Source organism: Sardina pilchardus, chromosome 13, assembly GCF_963854185.1.
Source record: "Sardina pilchardus chromosome 13, fSarPil1.1, whole genome shotgun sequence".
NCBI classification, from domain to species: Eukaryota; Metazoa; Chordata; class Actinopteri; order Clupeiformes; family Clupeidae; genus Sardina; species Sardina pilchardus.
The window spans coordinates 14938420-14965983 of NC_085006.1; the positions used below are offsets into that span (position 1 = coordinate 14938420).

Here is a 27564-nt window from a genome sequence, read left to right on the forward strand (position 1 = left end):
TTAATGTTGGCTTCTGTGGGCGATGCCCACACCAAATAAAGGTATAAGTGAAATAAGCAAACTGCTCCGTCTGTATGAGTCCCACCGTGTGTAAGTACACTCATTAACGAGTAGCCTAACCGACTGACCTCGTAAATTTCACATGTCTCCGAAGTGGTTATGAAGCGAAAGTGTGCGGGCAATTGAACGCGTCACATAACAGTGAACCAGGCAGAGACCTTTAGAGAAGCTCAAATTCAAAAAAGGGCATATGGAATCAGCATAGAATTATATTAATTTTATTTGACATAATAATAAGTAGTATGAACATGCAGATTGACTTGTTAGGTCCTTAGTGTACCACTGCCTTTTGCTGCCTCCTGCAGCTCGTTTTTCTGCTTCATTATTCTGTCTTTATTGGCATCTTTAGCCTGGCTATCACCTGACTACGCACAATCTTTTAAGATTGAATATTAGTCTGGGGAGTCTGCTGATTATTTGTCCGTTGATTATTTGTCCATCATCATAAAGCCCGCTCTGACAATTTCATTGGTCCGAATAGCTCTGGTTCGAGCATTGTTGCACCACAACAGAGCAATGCCAGACTCCAGACCGAACTTCCCGACCCCAAAAGTTCGGCTGGCACTCAGGCTAGTATCTTTGTGCTGTAGCCTATAGCAGAATTCAATATCATGGTTTGCAAAAAGAGTCAAGATCACAATCAATAAAACCAGATAAACAGTTTAACTGTAGCCTATAACTGCAACCTGAGCTGACAATCAGATGGGCTACTTTGAATCAGAAAGGGATTTGCGATATGCAGCATTATTTTCTGAAAATATACAGGTGTCTATTTATCAAGAAGTCAAAATGTGATTTCCCAAATAAGTGACATGTTCTAAGTAGGCTGCAGAGAAGCAGAAAGTAAACTAGCCTTGGCTGCTGCCAGAGACCGTGGCCATGAGACGGATTTGCCCATGTGGCCTATAGGTTGCTAGATAACAGAGTATACATGACACACACACACACACACACACACACACACACACACACACACACACACACACACACACACACACACACACACACACACACACACACACACACACACACACACATGCCTGCTGATAGCTTATCTTGTAGGCCTAGATTTTAAATTACTGTGTGTAAATTGCCTACCATGGCATTGTAAAGTAAGCAACAAAGCATATTTCCTGTGGTGAGGGAATATACAGTATAATAGGCTAGAATATAGACCGTGTTGGGATAACTGATAAGGTACTTGACCCTAGGTGGCTGCCCCTCCCTTTGTGCGAGCCCTCCTGAAATAAGGTGCATGGGCTCAAGGTTCGTCAACTACTGCACCAAAACAAATCCCCTGCCGCTGCACGGTGCATGACCTATAACTGTGTGTGGATATAGATAGTAGAATGTTCAGTGCAAAAAAAGGGCTAATTTATCTCCGCCAATTGGTATATGTTTTCATCGGGGACCGGCGTTTGTTTGTTTGTCTGTCTGTCTGTTTGTCTGTCTGTTTGTTAGCAAGATAACTCAAAAAGTAATGGATGGAATTTGATGAAATTTTCAGGGAAGGTCGGACCCAAGGAAGAACGACATTTTGGGAGTGATCCGTAATTCCTTTGAGATTCCGGAGGCTTTTATGTATTTAGCTTAGTGGTGTAATGGCATGGTATGGCCACGTGGTGGCGATCTGAATAGTTTAGGTTCAAATGTATGACAGCCTAAGAAAAACAATGCAGGCGAAGGTAGCAGAGGTAGCTGCGCTCTCTGAGTGCTTTTCTAGTTCTTATTGGAACAACTGTAGGCTAGATGATTGCTGCTTGCAGGCTCTCCAGTGGCCTAAAGGTAGATAATTTGGCAGCTAGCTTTGGAAAAAATGGACTATTCCTCAGACATTGATCCAGGTGTGAATTGTTTGAACTGGCCTTAAGATGCTATCAGTTTAACTTACAGTATAACTTACCTACTACAGAGAGGTAAACTCCAATTTTCTTGGGTTTTTGATTTACATATACCATTATTTGTAGAAAATAGGACTGTTTCCCAATATAACATCATAATTGATTCCGTATGTTGGAAAAATGCAGTCTGGTTATCACTATACTAGCTCAATCTTTTAAGATTGAACATTAGTCTGGGGAGTCTGCGCTTTATTTCCTCTGCACAAGAGGAGTAATCAATGGGCATAGTTCAAATATACGCTTGGATAGTCCTTCAACCAATTAGACCAACGGTCCAGTTGAACCTGGTGGGTAAGCAGGTTTGTGATTGGACCCAGCCAGAGCCCATTTAGGGAGAGCCGGTTCATTCCCTATTGACTCCATTGTAACGGTATTTTACCTGCAATCTTATCTTGCTCCGTCTTAAGGATCTTTGGTTTCACCCTGACCATCTCTTGTAAAAAGGGTCCCTGCACAAGCCATTCCTCATAACTGTTGTCCCGACCAGCTGGTGTCACTACTTCCTCTTTTAACTTCACCTTTCTGGAACTGCATTTCATTGTCTAACCCAATTTTGTTGTCATTGTACTTGTACTAGACAATGACAATAAAATTTAATCTAATCTAATCTAATTTTACACTGGTTTCAGTTCCCTTGCTCTGAGTTCGTCTGCTCACAATAAACAAGTGAAATAAAAAAAAAGCTTAAAGGAACACTTCACCGTATTTTCATATTAAACTATGTTATTCCCTTAACTAAGACGAGTTGATACATACCTCTCACGTTTCAATGCGTGCACTCACTGGCTCTGGCGTGCGGTGCTTCTTTGACAGCAGCTAGCCCAGTTAATTCATTAGGATCCAAACAGAGATGAAGTTAGAAGCGACCAAACACCTCCATGTTTTCCCTATCAAAATACAGTTAAACGAGTAGTCACATGACCAAGTATGGTGAGACAAAATTGTGGTGCATTTCTAAGATGGTAAGAGGGATAACTATTGTGTGGCGGAATAACAATTGGGAGCAAAAAAGAGAAGAGACTCCGTTATAGATTATTTACTTGTTGCAAGGCAAACAAACTGACCGACGCATTTCGACACTAGGTCTTCGTCTGGGAGCACGTAGACTCGTCGCAGTAATATCCTCACTCTTGCACTGAGTCTAAGTGCTCCCAATTGTTATGTTATTTACATAGTTTAATATGAAAAAACTGTGGAGTGTTCCTTTAAGAAAAAGCGAAGAAAAAACACCACAGAGACAGGAGCCCTGCCAGAGTCCAACAAAATGACCTGCAGGCCACTGGTTTGACTGTCTCTGACCACACTGTCAGAAACAGACTTCATGGGCCCGATTTTGCCGACCGCGCAATGAGCTTTCGCGACTTGCGCAACCTATAATTACTATTCTCTGCAAGCGCATCCTTCATTTTTCCAGCGCAAATTCTCTAAATAGGAGATGATATTGCGCCTTAACGGGCGTGTCAGTGAAGAGAAGAGGTGTGGTCCGGCGCAAAGCTCGCCAGTCGCTAATATATGGATGCAGAAAGTAAGTGCGCCACTGACCAGGAAAAACCTAGTCGGAAATCACTCGCGCATACTGTAGCTGAAAGGCTATTTTATGAGCGCATGAGGCTTGGGGATATGGAAGAGTGCACAGTGCGTGCACACACCCTACTTCTTTCATCAGCAGGAGCGCGCAGCCCGAATATAATTAAATATGCATATTTATTAGTTTGTTTATTATTGCACTTCTCAATTGTAGGGGAACGAGAGAACAAGTCTTTAGTGCTGCTTGTTCATTGGCTGCAGACCGCCGGGGCATGTTGTGCCATACAGTAGACCAACAAAAAAGAGAAACCACCATATACTGTAAGGGGATCTGGTATCTTGAGATTTTTCAGAGAAAATAACATGAGAATTTTGAATTATCGTAAATGCAAACGTTTCTTCTACACATTTTTGTCCTCTGCCTTTGAGTGGATAATGTGATCTCCAGTAGGTCAATACAGACACACTTTGAGTTTTGTTACCCCAGAGCTAACTTGCAAAGCAACTTACCATAGCTTCAATTAACACCCGGATCTCCTTTTATGGGCAAATATGGCAGCTTTGGTTACTTTTTGTAGGCAAACTTCAGAATTCTATTAAATAGTGCCTAGAGTGCCTTTACTGATCGGGTAGTGGCTGTAGGCTCTCAGCCAAATGTGCATTGCCGATGAATGCTGCGTCGTGTTGTTGGCCGCTGTGGGAATTTCTCAACCAATGGCACAAATTGGCCTATTTAATCTTGCTGTGTGTACCTGAAATTAGGTCCAGGGAGTCTGAGAGCTCAGCAAATCCATAATGGTGTTTTTACATAGTGAGGTTTCTAGGGAGCAGGGAGAGCCTTCTCATATGTAGCTCCTGTTATTATCTCAGCAGGAGTATTCTTCTTCCTCACAGGGAGGCCACCTGCCCTGGGCACCTCTCGAACTTCTGCTCATTAAAGCAGTCTTCATGCAGCTCTTATCTCACCCCTACTGCTGGGTGATCAATCTTCTTGCCAGGGTGTCCAGAACACACTAAAGAGTAGGACTAACCCCCCAATCCACTGTTCAGATTAGAGGCCATTTTAGTCCATTTAACAAAATAGCCACCTAAAAGATCAGGTTAGCCTAATCGTAATCAAACTTAATGGAAGGAACAGTTGGGTATAGCTCCTGAAGATAAAGTCGGGCAAATCTGTTCCAAGACTTTTGACAAATATTAAGCTCATATGCTCATATATGAAAAAGTATATAGACTCAATCAGCTAATATAAATATCATGCTTTCCAGCTGTCAGCCAAGAGGAGGCCTAAGTGTGCCAATGATGGCCACATTAGGTTATGGCAAGGAGACTTTTCTCTCTCTTTTTTTTTTTTTTTTTTTTTTAAAGGAAAATAAAAGAAATACAGGAACTAAAGATAAAACACATAAGTAATGAATACATAGCCGTATAAATGAAATAATAAACATTTTGATTAATAAATCATTAAACTTGGTAAATAGTTAAATTGGACCTAACGATTTTGAGTTTTTAGCGAAGGACTTTTAACTACAGTAAGTGCCGATTACTCCTTAACCGGAAGTGTTTTCTTTGCCGCTGGCTTCACAAATAGTCAAGGTACCTTGCTTAGTATGGTAGCAGGCTTCACCCTGGTAAAGATGTACACCTGAGACAATCAAGTTTCATCTCATTTCTTGTCACTGTAAACTCCCTGTGGTCTTCTACGTCTGCCGAAAAATCTATCGACGTTAGTGTCTTTTAATTCAGACATAGGCCTACAGTATGACAAATTACGAAGAAGTCAAAGTTCGTGGCTATGAAGAATTTTCCAAAGCTGTATCCGAGAGGAAGGGAAAAGACATATTCGCCTATTTCTCCGGCAATAAAGACGATCAGGGAGTGAGTTGGTGTCCGGATTGTGTAAAAGGTGAGTAGTAGAATCACACAATGATGAGATTGCCTTTGCAAAAAAATGCAGCGAGGCGGTTATTTGGTGACTTGCACATTACCATTACGCAAAATTGGGACTTCCCCATACAAATTGCATGCAGTTATTTCTCGAGTTTCTTTGATATCCACAGGTAAATCATTAATTTTGAATATCAACGTTCACCTTTACTCAGTCGCATGTGAATATGGTAGCCCATATTCAGAATGACATGATGGTCTATGCTGAATCGTTGGGTGATTTTTCTCTTTAGCTGAGCCTGTTGTCAGAGGGGAGATGTCTCACCTGCCAGAAGATTCTGTCTTTATTTACTGCCAAGTTGGAGAGAGACCTTAGTAAGCCTTTGCTATTTTTCCTCTTTATTTCTCTCACAATTTACAATATGTAGGTTAGCTCTTGCTCAGTTAACTCTTATTAAACGACCATTCATGTTTTCCCCTCATTCTTTTAGCTGGAAGGATCCCAACAATGAGTTCAAGAAGACCTTGAAGCTGACTGGCGTTCCCACATTGCTAAGATATGGAACTGTAAGGAGTCATGCCTTTTGGGAAGTTGCAGACTAGCCTAGACCATCTTCAACAGGGGCCCCACCAAATTATTACTACAATTGTTTTTAGCTTTCTATAGCCTAAGTAGGCCTATTGCCTAATTTCTCTTCTCCAATGTGCACATGGAATGACCTAGGCCTACACATTATTGGTCAATCAGTTTGATAAGCTTTAAGAAACATGATTTTACTGTATTTACCATAGGATACTGTCTGGCTATTGCCATACTAAACTCAATCTTTTAAAATGTAACATTAGTCTGGGGAGTCTGTGCTTTATTTCAGTATATAGCCTATACAATTACATTAGTCTGGGGAGTCTGCACTTTATTTATACTCCAGATGTGTGATCAATGGGCATTGTTCAAATGATTCTGCACGCTTTTGGATAGTCCTTCAACCAATCTGACCAATGATTCAGAAGATGTGGATAGGAAACAGGAGGGATAGATGCGCAGGTTTCCAGCCTGAGCTGCAGGGCGAAATCCAAATTGCCTTCAGATCAGGCCGGGTTTACCTAACCTAATAGGGTACCTCCACCTTGTTTACAACAGTTATGTTGTCCTTGGTCTGAAAAACCTTGAAGTCTAGACACTGTAGTCCATGACTTACAGTACCTCTGAAAGACACATTGTAACAATTCAGCCTAAAACATTGTCTTTCAATAGGCTATATACATTTTGTTGGGAGTCTGAATTCTTGTAGATTCTCAGTCGCTGTCCATAATGACCTGTTTGACTATTTTAACTTAGGTCTACAGATAATTCGTTTAAAAGTGGTGGTTGTATGCTTATATCATGCATCTGTTGAAGTGGACTTACTTTGTCTGTTTTCCATTTTAGCCCCAGAAGCTTGTGGAGGAGGAGTGTTTCAAGGCGGATTTGGTGCGGATGATGTTCACTGAAGATTAGATGACATCCACATGGATAATAAAACATCGTTGTGATTCATTTCATTGTAATTGCCTTACAAATACTTTTATGTGGTATACTTTCTTAAGTATGACTGATAGAACTATGTTTACTCTCACAGGGTCATAAATCCTGAATTACATTTCTGAATAACTATACGATTTATGTCTTGTATCAAAAAAAAGTATAGACAGTAGACGTCTTGATGGCTTGTTTTTGTCCTTGAATTGAAGTGAATTTTGTCCTGTCCAATTGACAAAACAAAAAAAATACAGAATATGATTAAAGCAAAGACTGAAACTGAAAGCACCAAAACAGGTTGTTTCATGAGTTTCCTCTCCCATACACATTTGTTTCAGTGGGACTTTCAGTCACCATCATTTACATGTAAAGCCTACACTGTCAGACTTTGAGAAGATTTGGGAAAGATTCTTGAAAGATTGTGGTGTTTTGAATAAAGCTTGAATGAGGCATTAGTTAAAAGACAATCTTTCAAGAATCTTTCTCAAATCTGGTCAAAGTCTGTCAGTGTAATGTAGGCTTAACTTAACTCAATAAGGGAAACTGAACACTGTATGGCCATTGTCATGATTGATATTTAAGTAGGAAGCGTTTTGGAATAAGCGTCTGATAAATAAGTTAATGTATGTAAAATGATAGGCTTCTGTTTGTCATTTCACTAGTCCAGAATGCAGTCTTCATAATGACCAGTAGATGGCATTATCGGATAATTTTTCTCGTGGCTAAAGCGCTCTCTTAATCAAGCAAGCAGTTTGGGCTACCTGGTGACATGTTTACATTGGAATCTATTTTTGCAGGACGCAAACTTATCTGCAAGACAATCCATCTAGCTGTAAATTACAAAAATAACCAGTGGCGTCTGTTCCCATGTTTCCACAGGCCTGATCAAGTCATTAAAGGCTATAGTGTTAATATAAGTGCTAGATTATTTAAAAGGTTTTTTTTTCAGTGCTATTTTTATAACAAAAAAGACTGGGCCTTAATAGGTTGGTTCACTTTCCACCACCCACTTGATTGGGATCAGATTGTCTAGACTATTTTACAAGCTAGCCTGATAAGGTATAGGCTCTACTATGATAGGGCTATTTCTATCACGATTATCAATTTAATAATCGAATCTTCAAATTACGAGATGCAATGTCACAATTTTATAACTAGATGTCATTGAAGTGCTAGGTGTTGCTTGGAAGCAGCGGAGGCACATTTGCTGACAACTAGGCTATAACTGGAGAGAGCATTCCTCAACACCAGTCACAGTGGAGGCGGCGGTTTCTCCCATGCACACAGCCCACTCCACGCTTTTGGTGCACTCCAAAGGGGCGAAGGAGGAGGACGACGGCGGCGTGTTGTTCCTTAATGAGTCTCTGATTTCTTCATTTTCATCGTAATCTGGATTAAAGAACGGCTTGTATTTTGGGCGTGTTTCAAGGCGAGAGCTGCGATGTCGGAGTTTCTGGTGAATCTACTCGGAGAGCGGCTCGTCAACAGTGAGAAAGCCGAGGTAGATGTGCAAGCACTGGGCAGCAAGCTGTCTCTGGTCGGGCTGTACTTCGGTTGCAGTTTAAATGGCCCTTGCAAGCAATTCAACACCAGCCTGTGTGAGTTTTACAGTAAGTTCAAGAAAACATCGGAACACAAAGACAAATTGGAAATCGTCTTCATCTCGTCTGATCAGGACCAGAAACACTGGCAGGACTTCTTACAAGAGATGCAGTGGCTGGCGTTGCCTTTTAAAGACCGACACAAAAAGGTAAGACACATCCCAAGCTATTTGGACTTAGACACTTCAAAACATTTTTTTTTATCTGAACTGCTGAACATAGGTCATTCACAACCTGACACTGTAAAATAATGAACCCACAGCAGCATGACCATTTTAGACGGCTGTTTTATAGGCTATTATTAATAAATGCATGAGTTTAACTCTGACATATTGCATAGTTCACCCTGTACAGGTGTACTTTTGCATTTAAGTTGGAAAAGCAATAGTCCCGTTGAACTACTAACCGTAACTGTCATATGAAAAACTACATCTGACCCATTTCAGCTATAGTTGTACTAGGCTTACAGCCCACTGGGCTAGCTATACTGTTCAAAAGATTCACTAATGGCGTGACTGGAAACAGCAAAGCAGGATAGACTATGCTTTTCATCATAAACTAAATCCAGATTAAACAGCTTTTACAAGGGCTTTAGGCTTCCATTAGTTCTATAAATGCTGGATAGGCCTTTTTATTTTTTATTGTAAAAATGTCTCCACTCATTTTCAATTTATAGGCTATTTCATTTTGTTAGGCTATTTGTTATTAACATGATTTCTGTTGTCTTGGTGTAGGGCCTAACATCCAGGCATTAGATGTTGCAAGTGCATGACATTTGTGATCAGCAATATACTCACCTGTTTTTCGTTGTTGATTTATGAAGCAATACAGTTATACTTTTGCGAAATTTAGCTTCCATAAATTAGTTTGCTGGTAGGAATAGCAAAAAATCTGAATAAAGATATTGGCCATTCTAAACAAATGTGGTCTAGTCAATTTTAGGAAAAAATATTTGTAGAAAATTGTCTCAGATTTATTGTCCGCAAAGGATTTAATGACAGCGTTCAGATGTCAGCTCATATAGAAGCCCTAGGCCTGCTTGTGAGAACAATGATAATGCAATATCAGACCATTAATAGGCCTCTAGTATTGATGCTGCCTGTAACTAAAAACAGATGGAAACAGAACCATTTTCTTTTCAATCATTCCTTCTGTATCGTAAGGTGTTATTTTGAGACCCTGGTAAATAATATTGGTAGCAAAAGGAGAATTATGGTAAAAATATGATTGGAGCATTTAAATCACATAGTCCCCTGAATCACTGAGACATTTAGAGTAACAGTGGGAGGATGTTAAATTATGAAAGGTCAAAATGCATGGATTTTGAGAAAGGAAAGAAGGGGAAGCAATGCAATTCGATAGCTAATAATCCTGATGTGGCCCACTCTTATATAAAATACGTTTTAGGAATGTAATGAAACCAGATCGCTGTCCTTGATGAGGAAATAATGGACTATAATAAGGGAGGGGCTAATTCTACGCTATCATAAAATACCTCATTTAACCATAGGCTGCTGTCACCTGGCTTCTCATGGTCATGCAAAATAGGAAGTGCTTTTATTCTTAATGTTTACATATAGGCAACAGAGTAGGCCATTAATAGAACAGCTATCAAATTTAAACCTTATACTGTACGTAACAATATGCATTCATTCAGTATGTACCACATCCATATGTATTCATTGAAGTAATGAATTGAGAGCGCTTGGATGTTTGAAATTTGGTTGAATATCTGTGTGGCAGTTGGCTGGTCATGTTTCATTTGAGACAGGGGAGACCCTGGACACAAACGGAGCAGGCAGCTGGCATCAGGCTTGTGTTTGCTGTCTTCGTGGGTAACCATTTTGTTCCACTGCACCAACTCAGCCGCCTTCAGCGAGCACCAACACACTAGTCTGCCCACAGTACTAATAACATTATTAAGGAGTATGTCATAATGATGCTGAACCTGTTTTCTTTTAATAGTATGCAGTAAATATGTCTCATCTCAATATTATACGTGTTGTGGGACATAAAGAAAGGTTGCAGACATGCATGAAACTGTGTTTTGCTTTTGCTGGCTGACAGAGAAGGAGAGAGAGAGAGAGAGCGAGAGAATGGACAAGCAACACATGCAAATAGCTTGTGATTAAACGCCAGCGCCTTGTCCAAGTGAGGGGTTTATGTAGTGTTGGATGGGGGATGATTACACTGGTGTAATTCTCAGGCCGTGGTACCAGTCTCTTCCTCTGATTCTATGGTCCAGTGCTGTGCTCTGGGTCTTTAGCGGAGGCCAGAGTGGCACATTTTGTCCTCTGAATGACTGGGAAGTTCATTTAGACAGCTCAAGGCCTTACAAGAAAAATGTAGGAGGGGGAAAAAAAATCCAATACTGCTGCAAGAACAGCTCAACGAGCCCATTGTGTGCAGCCTGTCAAACAATGCACCTGGCAGAGGGATCTTTCACATACAGCCATTTTAATGATGTCCAAACGGAAAAGATTTTGTTTGGCTGAATTTTAATGATATCCAAATGGAGACTGTTAAATATGTCGAAGGATATTTAAATATTGTGTTATAATTCCTCTGTGTATGTGCTTTATTTGATTGTATTTGATTGTATTTTCTGTTTTATTATCCAAAATTTGTCTTTTAAGTATTTTGTATGGGACTATAGTAACTAATCATAAAAATATTGGCTTGTATTTTTTTACAAATATTTTTCAAATGAATAGTGTATGCAATCCATAACAACATTTTTTGATAGGTTCACATCAGCATTCAAATATTTAGTTAAAAACATTTTAATTTTTGTCTAAATTCCGCTACTTCTTAAAATAAAATCCATAGATGAAAATGGACTTGAAATATACAGTAGCATCCTTCTTCTGACAAAGTGGCATGACTGTCTGTCTCCATGTCTTCTAAGGCCCTTTCTAAGCACCTCAACAGGTTTGTCTCCATGTCTCAGGCTGGCTACATCATGCTGCGAGGCATCCTTTGAAGAGCAGGAGTCTGTGGCTGGTGCATGGCTTTGTTTCTCTGCAGGCAGGGTCCGCGTGATTGTTGTGGGTGCTGGGGAGAGTGTGGGTGGGTGTGCATTGAGGAGCCTTAATTGCTGCATGATGTTAGCCCACTGGAAGCTAAGCCAGTGTGATTGGGGCTGCAGGTATTAAGTGCCCCACTTCTGTGTGTGTGTGTGTGTGTGTGCGCGCATGCTTAGCCTAGAGATGAGGAGAACTGGTTGTCGGAAGGCAGGTTGTGTGTCATCCTGGCAAGAAATTCAGAAATGAAGCGTCTTTAGTCATTTCAGTTATATCTTGCAAAGCACCATCACTCATCCTTTTTTGTGGAGGCTCAGCAACTACTTCAGAGTTCATCTATATGCTATTCTGCCAAAAGCGAAAAGGAAAATATGCTCTGCAATAAAGATCCTCTTCTGCTGTGTGGTTCAGTCATGATTACGCTGTATATTTCAGTGCTATTAATATGCATCTGTTGAAGCCATAAAGTTGATGGCAATAAATAGTCCCAAATCATAGAATGTTGTAGAAGGCTGCTGTCTTTCCTCTTTCCCTAAGCCATGAGATATCATTTCCATTCTATACTTTTTTTTAAAGTTTCAATTAAACAAGCAGTTTGTTAAGTGTTTGGTTTCATGCGAGCATGTCGAGCTTTCACCCATGAGTGACTTCAGTTGCGGTCTTTACTTATGTCACATCAACATCACTGACCTCCCAAAACCCATAAAATGTTTGGTTCACAAGCCATTTCATCGCACACACCAGTATTTTTCCAGGGCCGCTTTGGCTTGGCGGAAAAGGTCACCAAAGTCTGTGGGATGACGGCACTGCTGTAGCATTCTCATTCTGTGGCGTTTGGCATGTAGGTTTTCCTCCCCTCGGCTATGCCTGTGAAAGAGGCTACTGGAGTGGCGGGTTTTAAACCGATGGGCACTGCATGGCATCAGGGACCTCCGGTGAGCAAAGACTCTAGTGACTTGGCTGGTGTTGCCTTACAAGGAGACACACTAGAAAGAGTGGTGTGTGTGTGTGTGTGTGTGTGTGTGTGTGTGTGTGTGTGTGTGTGTGTGTGTGTGTGTGTGTGTGTGTGTGTGTGTGTGTGTGTGTGTGTGTGTGTGTGTGTGTGTGTGTGTGTGTGTGTGTGTGTGTGTGTGTGTGTGTGTGTGTGTGTGTGTGTGTGTGTGTGTTGGTGGGGGTGGGGGTTGTGTGAGTGGGTTGAAAAGGGGTGCTCTTAGTCCTCATAAATCAATTAAGGCCCTGGCCAAGACCCTGCAAAAGCCCCCTCCTCTTCTGCTCAGGGTGAAAAGTAAACTGCAGAGCCTCTGTGCTGAGGCAGCGATAGCACTGGTGTGAGAGAAAGACACCTTGTTTGGCCTCTCTCTCTCCCTCTCTCTCTCCCTCTCTCCCTCTCTCTCTCTCTCTCTCTCTCTCTCTCTCTCTCTCTCTCTCTCTCTCTCTCTCTCTCTCTCTCTCCCTCGCTCTCCCCCTCTTTCTGCGCCCAGCTCTGGCAGGACGGCGAGGGCCTGGGCTTGGTTACAGCTGCTGGAGTCTTCTGCATGGGTCTAAAAGGCGGCTGTCATCAAGGTGTCACTGATCTGATGAAAACTGCGACCGAGGCCAGCTCATCACATATCTCCGGGCCCTGGCCGCGGGGCAGCTTCGATTTCAGGCCGAGGTGGCTGGAGACGAGACCTGTGTTATCTTACTGTGCCGCGGAGGGGAGGGTCTCTTATCGGGCGAACGGCGAGTTTGGCTCGAGGTCAGTTCTCAAACGGAGAGGGAGAGAAGGCCGAGTGAAAGAAGGAGAGAGGGAGAGGCCCGAGACCAATAGGGAGGGAAAGCACCTTTCTTTTGTCATTTGTCATGTCAACGGACAGTTTGCACTGATAACAAGGCTAAGTGGAAAGCAAGGGAGAGCCTGTGATTAGACACATGGAGGTGGACACCTGCAAACTGCGTGGTGACAAAAGGCTGGCGTGGCCCACCAGGCCAGAGGCCTCGCAGGAATTTCTCCCAGATGCTTGGCTCAGCAACTTCCAGCATAGGAATGCCTGTAACAGTGAATCGACAGGGTGGAGTGCTGGGTGGCTGTGTTGCCTAGAGACTTCCATGTGATTTAATGACAATGCCTGGATGATGAAGTAATAAGACAAGATTTATTGGGGCGAGGGAGGGGGGGGGGTGTCATGCTGCTACATGTTAGGTGTATGTGTTGGTCTTAGGATGTTTGTCTAGAGATGATGTCAGGAATGCAGACTGACACCTGCTCCAGAGCACCTTCCCCTTGGCTGGCAGTGGGGAAAGAGCAAGAGCCTGCTCAGCAGCAGGGCTTTGTGGACACTCATCCTTGGTGGAGGAGGTTGGGGCTTCGGCTCACACCAGGCTAGATTTACAGCGGCCTTTTCAGGCCCCATTGTGGCGCTCTCAACGGAGAGTGCTGTAATGACATGGAGGCACAATGGAAGTGTGGGCACCGAGATTCCTCCAGATGGATACTCTCTCTTGGTGGGGTGGGGTGGGCTGGGCAGGGATGGGCGGGAGGTCGAGTTACCTTTTGAGGACCGACGAAAACACAGAGGCACCGAAGGCACAGGCAGCACTCCGAGTCGAAGCCCCCTCTTTTCCCCCGGCAACATAAGCGGCCCCCCCTCTGCGTTTTATCTTTCGAGTCAAGGAAACAATGGTCTAGTGGGTTGTGACCCTAGACAAATTGCTGCCTCAGGAAGGCATTACACAAAGTGAATAGAGGAAAGCCATTTTGGAACACAATACCGTGGCACTGTCATTGTAGTTGCAAGTGGAGTTTCTCACTATGATTTTTCTTTGAATGATAAGTCAAGGGAAATGGTCTTCTTTTCATGCAGAACGTCCTCAGTCTGCAGTAGCACTGAAGGTAGGATGGTCAATAGCTCACAAAAATACTCCGTCAAAACCAATCCTATAGGTTAGTGGAGACCTGTCCTGTTATGACTACGAATGGACAAATAAACCATTTATATAAGACACTGTCGAGTTCTATTTTGAAACTCCAGCTCAGAATGGGTGGAGCAGGATTGAGACAGGGGAAATGGTGATGTGTAGCCTGACTCCGAGAAAAACAGATGCAAGGAAACCCAAATGAGATTCCAGCCCGTCCATAGAGCGCCGTATACAGTACGCCGGCCGTCCCTTGTGTTCGCCATGGCCGAGTGCAGGCGGAGATGGGGCTGTTTATGTGTTTCCTTGCAGCACCTCCATCTTGGAAACGGCGAGGAAGCAGCAAAGAGGGAGATGGGAGGGAGGAGTGTGTGTGTGTGTGGGGGGGGGGGGTGAGTTGGGGAGTAGTGGTGGTGGAGGTGGTGGGGGGGTCGCTGTTGTTCTTGCTCCCCCCTCCCTCTGCAGTCTCTAATTGCTCCCCACTGCTGTTCAGCTGCCATTTCCCGCATAATAACTCCGTAATAACCCTGGACCCAAGGGGCTCTGCGCCACATACTGCCCAGGTTTTTTTTTTTTTTTTCTGTCTTTTCACATTTTCCTCTGCTGTTGTTTTATTTGCTTTCTTTTCTTTTTCCCCTCCCTGTTTTTGCTCATAATTGAATGGCACTCTTCTGGTTCCTTTGGTTTGCTCTATCAATGGGCATTAATTGCATTTTGGTCTGAGCCGGAAAAGAAAAGAGGAAAGACGGATGGGGAGATGGAGTGCGGGGTGGGGGGTGGTGGGTGGTGGAGGGGGGGGGGGATCTGTGGAGCGGTGGCGAGATGGTTGCGGAGATAAGTAGCAGGAGGGATGGAAGAATGCAGAGTTGGACGGGAGGAAGGAGAGCACGCTGGGCCAAGTGGAAAGTTCCTGAGCCCCAGCTCAGACCCCTAAGTCTCTTATCTCGCCTGGTATCTTTCACACTGTATTGTGTGTGCTTACTCTGGGCCCGCTGGAGATGTGTCGTTTTTTGCTACGCGCCGGTGTCATTCGAGCGTCTCTGGAGATTGAAAAGAGCTCTCACCTTTTATGAAAGGTCATCCACCGTGGCGAAACTGTACTCCCTCTGATCCTCTCCTCCCTCCTTCCCATATTGCATCTCTGTATGGGAGAAACAGATGTGGCGGGATCTGAAAGAGCCTTGTGTTGCTGTTGATGGCGAGCTCTCTGAAAAACTGGGAAGTAATCTGTCCTTTGACTGCTTTTTGTTCAAGGAAGAAATCTGCCAGGCTAATGCACTAGCGCAACCATTGCTAGCACTGACTGCTGTGGATGCTAAGACATGGCACACACTTAGTTAGCTGCTTAGATGAAGTTTCTGGTTAGACCAAACCAAACAGAGTGAAGCACGCTGGATGGAGATGAAAGATGGGGAGTCAGTGATGTCAATGGAACTTTTGGTCATAATGCTGGAGGAGACAGTCAGACTGCCACTCCATCCGTGACTTTTAAAACTCAGTGACGGCGAGGGAAGAGAGCTACTCCCTAAGCCAAGAGAGAGCGGGAGGCGGTTCAAAAACCACAAACTTCTTGAGGGGACGATTGATAATCTTGGATGGCGACCTCCATTTTCTGGCTGAGTTATTGAATAAACACCCCTACTGAAATATGTTGGTCAGGTTTTTAATTAAGTCCGTTTCCCGCAAGTACGTTTTCTGCATACTTCATATTGTCTGCCAATTTGATTCTTTTTTTTCAATTTCTTGTGGAAAGTGGGAAGAACCCTCAGCTACCAAATCAATAGAGCAGCCTTGCTGACATAATGAGCTCCAGACAGTGATGAAGTCCCCTGTGGCCCATGATACGCTCACTCCTCATGGCCTCACTCCTTCCCTGGTGATTAAAAAAAGAAAGAAAAAAAGGTGCCCATTTCACCAACAGAGCCTGGTCCGTTTGGGTGCAGGCCAAGTAGCCTAATTGCTTCATCTCCGAGAGCTCACAGTCAATTAGCACCTCCAGAATCACCAGAGCAGTTTCCGGTGCCGGACATGGTGCTCGACAAGTGTCTTCTGACCTCGCTGACCTTTTGAGTTGGGTTCAGAGGCTCTGTCTCCTTAAAGACAGATGTGTGGTTTGCCTGGCTGTCTGCTTTCTCAACTAAATGACCAGTAGAGTGCATTGATGGGTTGAGATAACGATGAAACCTGCCTCCATTCGAAAGCACTTTTTTTTAACATTGAAACAACATTTTCTTTGGAATTCAGTTTATTTCATGCCAGTTAATCAAGGTGAGTATATTACTTTTTTGTGTGTCTTCCTTTATGTTGGCTCATCGGTTATCATTGAATTACTAGTCATTAGTGTATGTATACACTTTAATTGATTGAAAAGAATTGCCATTCTGTCTTGTGTGTATTGATTTATGGAAAAACAGACTATAAAATCCCATGAAATGGGAACCAATCTTCCACACAGTCAAGCCAATTAAGAGTGGAGTTTAACAGAATGCCTCTTTCAGATAGTTTGTATGCTAACATCTGTGAAAATCAAAAATCTAAATCTCTGCATGCTATTCCATATCAGATGGAAGGCAACTCTCCAATCATCAGCCATGCTGTTTTCTTCATTTCATTTCGGTCCTGTGAAAGCACTGATACATAGTTGGCCACGTGCCGTTCACAGATTCCACTTGGTGGGTTGATAGTGACAGTGACTTGCTACTTTGTTGTCTCTGTTCTGTGTCTCTCTGTGTTCCGACAGTGTTGTCAGCCCTGTCTGTGTGCTGTATATTTTGATTGCTAGCGCGCCATTATCTTAACAAACAACCTTCTTTACTGTGGCCACATAACTTTGTTGATAACTTCTATCTGGCAGCTCTTGTTGTGTGTCCATGCTAATTCTATTTGCTTGCTCTTGAATGTGATATAAATTCTGTTGTGTTGTCATGCTTTGTGGCTGCGGTCTACACACATGGCCTGTTCCCTTCAGGCGCTCCCTGTAAATCCTGTGAGTATTTGCTTGATCATTTGAGAGATGCTTTCCTTGTATTCTGAGATCCTTAGCAGACAGAGTGACATACTGTATAGCGTAGCTGTTCATTAGTAGTTGAGCCATTTAATTCAGAATTGAGTTTGACAGAACCCTTCAGTGGGCTAACCTTGGCTTGCGATGCTTGCTAGCTTGCAGGAGATTGCCATTGTGGCACCAAAATGGCTAGTATTGCATCATCATTCTCTCATTCATGGCTGTTTTCCTCCAGCCTTGGCAATAATGCCGGGCCTGGTTGTGTAGGGCTAATTACAGACACATGGCACAGTGGGTCTCACAGCTGTGAGACCTTTATGCCTTCAGTGTGTTAAGGGAATGAGTATCCTGTGATTACATTGCTGAAAAGGGACAAGGAATGTGTGCTGCGCTGTGCACAATGCTGTATACAGTGTGTGAGGGAGGAATTCTAAGAAAATGCATTAAAAGAGCATTCAGCCAATTTGGGCTAAAAGAGCCAACGCTGACAAGCTCCATTTTCTTAGTGTTATGAAGGACCAGCCTGAACTCATCCAAAATATCTGAGGTTGTCTACTGCAGATATGAGATGCACTATGTGGAGTGAGTCCTCCACTGGGAGACTTGATGCTGTAAAAGCACCAGGTGATGTCAGTTCCTGCGTCATCAGGAGTGTGGCCTCCTTTCCACCTGACTGAACATTGGGCCCCAGGATGATGTGAAGGCTCTATTTTCTGTGCCAGTGAGTTTGTGTGTTATGGCATCGTCTCAAGCCACTGTCTCAGATCCTGCTGGCATTGAGTGAGAGAGTGGGAGAAGTCTGTGAAGTGACCACCAAAATTCTCGACCAAATAAACAAATAACCAAAACACACAGGCCTCTAAGTGTTGGTCATCGTAGCTTGTGGATTTGTTGATAGATGTACCTGTAACCCTAAGCAAATATGTTCCCTCGACGGGAAGGACATGAATGGTATTCCAGTGTGTTGTGTGGAAAATCTGATTTTATAGTCTCTTCTGAAATTCCACAAATTTTTTTGTTCTGTATTTACTGTGACTGTTACGGCTCTCTTTTTTTTCCTTGCGTGGAACTGCATGGCTCATCATTCCTGGCTAAGGGATATCTTACTTGAATGCTGCAATTGCTTTAACAGAGTGAATTCTAGCTCCGGGCTGACGATCACCCTTAGAAGTTGGCGTTGGTGCTTGACTGAGGCCTCCCGCCACGTCCGGAGCTGTGGGGTGCCTGTGACTCTGCGTCGCGGGCTAATCGCTGTTTTGATTAGCCGTTCTTTTTTTAACTCAGGCTCTGTCTTTTTGGAACCGAGGGGGAGCTGATCCCACGCCCATGTCCAAATGAAAGGGGTTTATCTGCTTAAGCTGGTCGTCGGAGCAAAAGGGGTCCCATCTTTTTACGGGGGCAAAAGAGAGAGAAGGGGGGGGGAGAAAGGAAGAATGCAGCCTCTTGGGTAGAAGTGTCCAGTCAATTAGAGACGCCACATTCCCACGGAGAGATTACTGGCACAGAAAACCTCAGCTCCCTCTCTCTCTCTTTCTCCCTCTCCCTCTCTCTCTCTCTCTGTCTCTTTGTCTGCCTCACCTCCTCCTTGCCACATTGCTGGGCTAAACATTAAGCCTCATGACGGTGCCTTCTGTTGTCCAAGTGGAGCGGACGACACGATAACCTGAAAGAGGAAGGAAGTCCAGTTTGTCATGGTTGAGTATTTCGCTGCCAGCGCAACGGTCTGCCTCAAAGACCACAGGCAACACTCTGGCTTGACCTTGCGTCGCCCACATGAATGGGGCTTATTCTTAATCCTGATACCGCGCGCTGAATTTCTCAACGCGATGGAAGTTGATCTAATAAGTTCGGCTGCCCCACGCTAGTACCGTCGCCAAAGGGGGATTTCCGCCGCAATGCGAAGAAATGCAGCGAACGTCCAAAGAGCGTCCTTGTATTTTTCCGCTGCTTTTTTGTGTGTGTCGTTTGCCGTTTGCTTTGAGGGCAGTTGTAGTAATTCGGTTGACGCTCCGCTAAATGCCTCTAGCTGTAGAGGAGTATTCCGGCCCCGTGGAGGTGTTAAGTCCGCAGCGGAGAGTTTTTACTGGTGGGGAGGAGGCCGTCCGCAGAGCAGTCATTAGCCCCCCAGCCATCCCCGCTGCAGTGCAAGTATGTCCGTCGCCACCTGTTCATTTGTCTGCGGCAGAGGAGGCCATGGAGAAGCCCCCTGCACACCTGTGGAGAAGCCCCCTGCACACCTGTGCCCTGACAAAGGGGTGGAGGGCCTGACTTGATGGGCCCCTAACCCCCTACAGCCCAAGCGAAGGCTACTGCACGTCCAGAAGAATAGGCTCTCAGTGGTATGGAGGGCTTAGAGTGTGTGGTTGGTTGCTTCATAGGAGCTGGATAAAGGTTGACTTGATTGAGGTGTGTGTGTGTGTGTGTGTGTGTGTGTGTGTGTGTGTGTGTGTGTGTGTGTGTGTCTGTGTGTCTGTGTGTCTGTGTGTCTGTGTGTCTGTGTGTCTGTGTGTCTGTGTGTCTGTGTGTCTGTGTGTGTGTGTGTGTGTTGGAGGGGTGGATTGGAATGTCAGTGTGACTTGCCAAGTGCCCCCCACTGCCATCACCACCACCACCAAACCCTCCTTTTTCAGGTAATTAAGGGTTGTGGTAGGAGCAGGAAGCATGTCGTACAAAACAAGCAAAGGCTGCAAGTGAAGCCGAAAAAGAGAGAGTAGGAGGAGCGGCAGGGAACGTGAGTGTAAAGAGAGGGGGGGGGAGAACACATGAAAGACTAATGGCGTTACTTGATGTTTATGGGAAAGAGCTCAGCACAAGATCAGGGGATAATGTGTTCTGAGCCAGGAAGTAAATCTGACTATCAATAGCAGCATTTGTTTGCTCGGCGGAGCTCCTCTTGTTTCTATATTATCTCCGACTTGTCTCGCTTTGGGGCCGAGAGGGTAACAAACTCCAGCAGGGCTGAGATCATCTCCCTGTGTAGCCGAGCCCCAGGTGTTCTTTCCTGTGGAATCAGGATGTCGGACTGGGTGCTTTTTTTAGATCAGCTTTCAAGAGATATGTTTGCATTATCTGACTTAGACATTTATTTCCTTGCAGTGTGCAATGCGTGGATAATGGATAAACAGATACATAGATAGATGTATAAATAAATAAATAAATGAAACGACATGCTTGTTTTCATTGCTTTGTTGAAGAGCGCAATAATTCATGGTTGGACTGTACAGTACATGAGAACTCCTGTGGTTGTAATTGGTGTAATACAGATCAGAGTTAAGAGCAGCATGGCGCTCTCCACCACGTGGAAGGCATACGCCTCGGCAGCGCTGGGCTGCATTGATCAGCGGGCCCATCATTACCCTCTCCAATTACTGCCATTACTGTCACCGTGTGAGTAATCACTGTTCTCTCTCTCTACCAATTTCCAGTCGGAGGGACCACTGGCAAAAGACATCTGTAGCGTTACGTTCCTCTCTAAGTGTTTATGGTATTACATTAACTGGTGTTTTACATTTTACAGCATACTGACCGGGTCACTGATTGTGCTGCTGACTCCAATACTGTGGTGCTCAGTCCAACGTTCTGGAGATCATTTATTGAAGGATTTTTAAAAAAAAATATTATTGCTTCCAGAAGCCCCTTGTTTTGGCCTTTCCTCACTCTTGAGCCTGTTGAAGGTGTTTTGCACGTGTTAAGAGACGTGTTTTGTCTGACACCCATTATTCGGGGCTATTATCGACGTAGTTCATGTGCGGTATGTGTCACGCCCCAACTGTGCGGAGCTGAATACACTAGCCAGACGTCCTCCTCCAGACGTGGGCGCACAAGCCATATTCTTGCACCATGAAATAGAATTCTTGTCCGTTCTTGCTTGCAGCCCTAACGCACAGTGGTGTGCCAAGCTCAGGTACAAGAGGCAGTGTGCTGTGGCCAAGCCTTGGCGTTGAGGTAGAGCGTTCTAGAAGGCAGCATGTTGCAGGGATTCTCAGCCAGCCCCCCTTCTGTTGCCGACAGGCCTCCCCCTCCTCTCTCTCTCTCTCTCCCTCTCTCTTGCCACCATTTTATTCTCTCTTTCCTCTCTTTTTCTATGCTGCAGTGAGCACAGCCAAGCTAAATATCTGGCCTGGCCTCAAAGCATGGAATACTTTAAAGGGAATAAGCAAAGCAGTTTATGTAAGTTCAGGGATTGAGATAACAGATCAGCTGTCTTTTGTTGTCTGTCAGTTGGCCGCTATTAAGGATGATAACACTAACCACACACTTCTCTGCAAAAGCATGCCATAACTTACTGTGTTTTATCGCCACACTGACGCGTTGGACCGTACTAAAAACATTTCTCCCTCCTCTCAGATCACTAAGTCACTGAGCTACTTATTGTCCCATTGTCTTGATTTGTCTTGAAGATGATTTTATTCTACAGAACATTCGGCTGAAATAAATGCATTGCATATGAAATAAATCGAAGCTCTTGCTCTTGCACTTGCTTGAGTTAAAAGCAGGTAGGTGTCTAGATGCCGAGTGACATTTGCACCCCGCAGGTGTGACTCATCTGTTTTCCATGGCCCTGAGGTTGAGCGCAAAGGATTTGAGCCCCGGCTGTGTTTTGATTTCCTGACTGCAGCGTTTTTTGGGTGTTCCCAATCCCTCTCTTCCCCTTCCTATTCAGCTTCCTTTTCGAGCAGTGATCCTCGCGAGTGGCTCTGGCCTTGAGAGAACCAACTGGCCCTTCTGGAACATTCTCTTAATTGGTCTGCCATTCCCCCTTGTAGCTCCAGTTTTTCTGCGGCGGCGCCCATGGGAAATTAAAATCAGAAGGAGAGGCAATATCATGCCATCCCTCTGTTCTCCTTGAAACCGCCAATAATAGGGAAGAGGGAGAAGAGAAGGAAAAGAAATTAAAGAAATAATTTCTACAAGGACCCATCCATACTTTGATCTCCCAAATTGCAGTCATTACATGTCATAATATAGCATGTTAATTCCTCAAATTAACATTCTTTGATTGCCATCACTATCATTAGCCGAGTGAACATGTATCCATCGTCTTCGCTCTCTCATGTCCTCCGCAATCATCCCGGGCTGACGCGAACAAGCCCGCGCCGAATCGTTCCAGGGCTACTCAGACGAACCAGCAGCAGTGGAGGAAAAAGCCCAGCAGCTAACTCTGAACATGGAGGGTGCCACACTGAAATGAATAGATTGGCTTTGGGTTTGGGGTCTACTCTTGTGGTGGAGATGGGGTTGCAGGCGAGGGTCATTATGGTTAGCGTTGGCATTGCATTAGCGCAGGGAGGGAGAGCAGGAGCTGTATAGGTTACGCAGTGCAAGACGCCCGGGACCGTTACCCCTCGCATATGACAGTTTCCTGAGTGGTATTATTGTAGAGATGGGTTACACTTACAGCGCACGGTTCAGATTCATTGCCTTGTATTTGCACAAGTGGGTTAAGACGTTTTCCATGTTTTTCCTCTCCACCACAGCTGGATTACTTCCAAATGCACAATATGTAAGTACACAACTGAACATCGTATAAAAATTGTGTAATTTCTTAAAAAAAAAAACCGTAAGGGTTTCCTGTAGCTAGAAGCAGTCCTTTGTTATGGCTTCTGATGTATTTGCTGAGTGAAAGGAAATGTTTGCATGTGGTCAACTGCAAAGAGGTGGGTTGTTTTCCTTAAATGAGATTTTGAGCAGCGACCCAACAGTCCAGACTCTTGTTCCTCGGCCACTCTCCCTCCCTCTGCTGTAGTGCTCCCACCCCTCACAGAGCTGCTTTCACATGTGGTATTGCACAGGCAGCGGGTGTGTGTGTGTGTGTGTGTGTGTGTGTGTGTGTGTGTGTGTAAGCCTGTATGCATGCATGCAAGTCCTTGCTGACACACATTACTGTGGAATCTGGAATGACGAGGTGTGTGAACTCACGCCAGGGCTGTTGCCCGTATCCAGACAAACAGAGAAAACTCATGTTTTCTGGATTAAGCTATTTTTGTATAGATTACATTTACAAGTGTGGCGAAGGCCGGTGATTTATCTGGTGATATCTTGGAGGGATTCTGGGTAGGATTCTTATGTAATGTGAAATCCTTCCCTGCTAGTTTTTGTTGACGTGGATCAATGTGGATGCCAGGTGAAAAAATCAGTCCGCTCCACTAGTACTCATTCCATTCCATCAGACCAAGCCAACACTGATTGTGTGATGCACGGCATGCTGTGGTGACATTCTATAGCCGTCCACTGATTTAAGTGTTTTTAGCTCCCTATGACTTTGGGTACAGCCTTGACTGTGCAGTGGTTTTCTTAGGGTCCGTGCCATTTGAAACATAAATATAATCGTAGTTTAGTGGCCTGTTGGGGGTGACAGTGTGAGAGTGAGAACAGACGCACAAGAGCGGAAAGGGCTGCGCTTAAAGATTTATGGAGGCCGAGTGGGTCACATAGAGGAAAGCAAAATGGAGGACCAGAGCGTGGAGAAAACCTTGTCTCTTTTTCTCTTTCTCTTTCTCTTTTTCTTTCTCTCTCTGTCTCTTTCTCTCTCTTTGTCTCTGTCATTTTCACTCCTGTCCTATCCTATCCTCGCCTCCCCTTCCACCTCAGATCCTCATGACCACAGGAAGAGCCAACTGTTGATCTTCTCCTCCCTCAAGCCTGTGTCTTTTTCCATGAAAGGTGGGAACTTTAGAAAAACATGTCAGCGCTATCAGAGAAAGAGAAAGAGAGGGCGTTTTTCTTCTCTCCCCCCCCCCCCCTGCTCCACTCCTTATACAACACGCGATGAATTACACTTGCATGTAAAAATGGTGTTATAAGGACAACAGCGTGTTTGTTTGACATGGCCCTCGCTCAAGGCCCTCGGCTGGGTAATTGCATTCACAGGCTTGGGGAGCAGGATCGCTCCTCGCGCTACTCCTGTCTGTGCTTTTCCCCAGTGTGGAACAGTACATCATCCCTCTACCTCCAGCTCATCGGGGCTCTGCTGTAGAGAGACTTACCGTCCACTACACCACCAAAGGCAAGAGCAGGTCCAAAACCTGAGCCACGTTGTCGTTAGAATTGAGCGCTAACTGGGGCATGTGGATTGTGTTGGGCAGGGCTAGGTAACCCAAACGTTGAGAGTGACTGACTGCCCGGTCGGTCGGTCGGTCGGTCGGTCGGTCGGTCGGACGGTCTCCAGGCCTGTGGGGCCGCCAGGTTTGGAACAGGATGCAGGCCGAGTGGTGTGCCGTCACTCCACTGTATGGAGTCTTGTAGAGTTTCCTGTTATTCTGCAGAACCCCCCTGTCCCTCAGCCTGTGTGTGTGTGTGTGTGTCTGTGTGTGTGTCTGTGTGTGTGTGTGTGTGTGTGTGTGTGTGTGTGTGTGTGTGTGTGTGTGTGTGTGTGTGTGAGAGAGAGAGAGAGAGGTAGAGAGAGTGTGTTGGCCTCTCTTCCTGTGCACTTTCTCAGGCTGTAACAATAGCCCCTCTGCTCTCAGACTGCCCCCACCACCAAATGTTCCTCTCTCGCTCTCTCCATTCAGCATTCTGTATGCTGTACTAGGCCTCCACCAAAGGCCATGCCCCCTGCTGTCCCAGAGTCTGCACTCAATATGACTAAACGTGGGAGTACAGAGAGGCCTATATTTCATTTCTCACCCACCCACTCCATACAAACTTCTCCATTAAAGGGGAAATCCAGTGTTATATGGGTTTTAGATATGTTAGGTATGACCATAAGCTAGAGTCATGGACAAGGGGTGACCCTATCCAGACCCAAAGCATTCCGAACTTAGCCATATCTTGCCAATTCTTCCGTAGTGCCAGCAACCGGGCATGTCTCATACGGCCCTTAAATCACTTCTTTTAACCAATCTACAAGGCTAACGAGAGCTCCACACTTCGTCAACCTTGTAGATGGGTTAAAAGACACGATTTATGTGCAGTATGAGATATGCCTGGTTGCCAGTGGTAATAGCGCTGTGGGAGAATCGGTTAAAACTGGCTACGCTGGGAATGCTTCGGGCCTGGATAGGATCACTTGTAGTCCATGACTCTAGCTTATGGTTATACTTAACATATCTAAAGCCCATTTAACACCCGATTTCCCCTTTAACACTGAATTTGAAGACCGATCTACTGCCATACAGGGAATTAAAGCCACATTCTGCACTTTTGATTGAGACTGGAGCACATTGTGGCTAGAGGGCTCGGTTGGCTTATTGGAAGCAAATATACAGTAGTAGCTGCCATGCGACACAGCGTGATTCATTCCACAAATACTGAAATCTGATATCAATTAGTTCGCCAAGGAGCACTTCGAGCAGCCCCCCTTCCAGAATAGCCGTGTTGTCTGTGTTAGGATTAGAAGTATAGCGAGAGGCTTGTTAGGGTGAGAGTGTGTACATTTGTCCAGCGCCGTGAAGGAGATGGCTTGTTTTTTGCTGTCAGATGGTGTGGGGCTCGGCCGGTTAAGGAGCTGTGGACGACTCAAGTTAAACACCCCCCCCCCCCCCACACACACACACACACACACACACCCCACAACCCCCCCACGCTGCTGCACAGGGGGGTGGGCACCCTGCCAAGCCATCGCAAGCCCGTGCCTTCACCACGGCAACGGCCAACGAACGTAGGCACATGCTGAGCCGAGTGCCACGTTTTCAGAATCCTTTGCTCATCCCTGGGGCTTTTCAGGTTCCTCCTGTAACGTTTGTGTGTGTGTGTGTGTGTGTGTGTGTGTGTGTGGCACAGTTGCCATGGCTCGGTCAGCCTGCTTTGATTTCAGGCGGAAGGGAGATGGATCGAGTGGACGAGCAGACGGAGAGCCGGATAGGGAGACCGATAGAATTCCCGCCGGGACGCAGGCAGGACAGCGACACACAGAGACACAGAGGCAGACGCACATAGAGACACATTATCAGTCGGGTGGTGGCGGGGGGTGCACGGACAGGCACAGGCATACACAGTCTGCCTTGAAGCGACCAGTAGGATCACAGAGAAGTGAACTATACAGGAAGAGACACAGACACACACACACACACACACAGACACACACACACACTCACACAGACACACACACACAAGGACACACACTGACACACACACACGCACACACACGCACACACACATACAGACACACACACAAACACACACACACACACAGACGCACACACACACAAGGACATACACACACACACACATATGAGGACACACACACACACATACAGACACACACACAGGAAGAGCTGAACAGAATGAGACCGAGAGACAAAGTGGCAGATGGATTGACGCACGGATGTGTGCGCAGATATTCCGAGGGTCTGATAAATGGACACGGACAGATTTATAGGCGCTCCCTGACGGGTGCACACCCATAGACACGGCACGCAGGCAGGTTGATGGACAGCCATGCTGATAGGAGGTAGGGTGAGACGGACAGAGGTCTCTTAAAGCAAAGACAGAAACCGAAGCAGAGCCGAGGCCTGCAGAGAGACAGAGAGAGGGAGAGAGAGAGGGAGAGGGAGAGAGAGAGAGAGAGAGAGAGAGAGGGAGGGAAAGCGAGAGAGAGACAGGGAAAGAGAGAGAGAGAGAGCCAGGGAGGCACCTCCTAAAAATAACACCCTCTCTGTTCTAAGGAACGAGGTCATGTGCTCACTTCTTTTTATCTGCATTTCATTCCAGTCATCTTTCTCTCCTCTCTCTTTTGCTCCCCGCTCACTCCAAGCTCATTACAGATTCAACATGTGCTTTTGACAATTGTGTGACTAGCTCCCTTCCTGCCTTTGCATAGTGAATATCCAACTGCCTCGTGTTGACTAAGTGTTCAGAGCATATCAAACAGTTAAAGCGCAAGTGCACACGTGCCGATCAAACAGTTCAAATAGTACGGACGTGCGTCTAGTACAGGCATCACCAAATGGCGGACCGCGGTCCGGGTCCGGACCCAGTGACGGTGCTGTCCGGACCCGTTGAAATTGTCGGCCTAATATCATCAAAGAGCATCGTCCGTAGCCAAGCCAATCAACTCGATTGTTTACCTTTCAGCAACAGAGAATAGGCCTAGCGGGAGAGAGAGGAGATGAGAGAAAATGGCTTGCTCAAAAATGCTGTAAATATGCGCTGTGAAACTGGCGACGTTAGCGTGCGTCACTGAGATCAAACACGGGTCGTTAGAGGA

At 45.2% G+C, this 27564-nt stretch overlaps 2 protein-coding genes across 2 annotated transcripts in view; both read left to right on the forward strand.

Moving 5' to 3' along the window:
• Nucleotides 1-5061: 5061 nt before the first annotated feature.
• txndc17 (thioredoxin domain containing 17) lies at nt 5062-7179 on the forward strand. The gene is made up of 4 exons (XM_062552338.1): nt 5062-5394; nt 5669-5750; nt 5867-5942; nt 6805-7179. Exons 1-4 carry the CDS (start codon nt 5250-5252, stop codon nt 6871-6873), a joined length of 372 nt encoding a protein of 123 aa, XP_062408322.1. The 5' UTR covers nt 5062-5249; the 3' UTR covers nt 6874-7179.
• Nucleotides 7180-8092: 913 nt separating this feature from the next.
• Nucleotides 8093-27564, forward strand: part of nxn (nucleoredoxin) — a 57904-nt gene continuing 38432 nt past the window's right edge. The window contains exon 1 of the mRNA XM_062552932.1: nt 8093-8644. Coding sequence (XP_062408916.1) covers nt 8336-8644 — 309 coding nt within the window. The 5' untranslated portion in view covers nt 8093-8335. The remainder of the gene's footprint in view (nt 8645-27564) is intronic.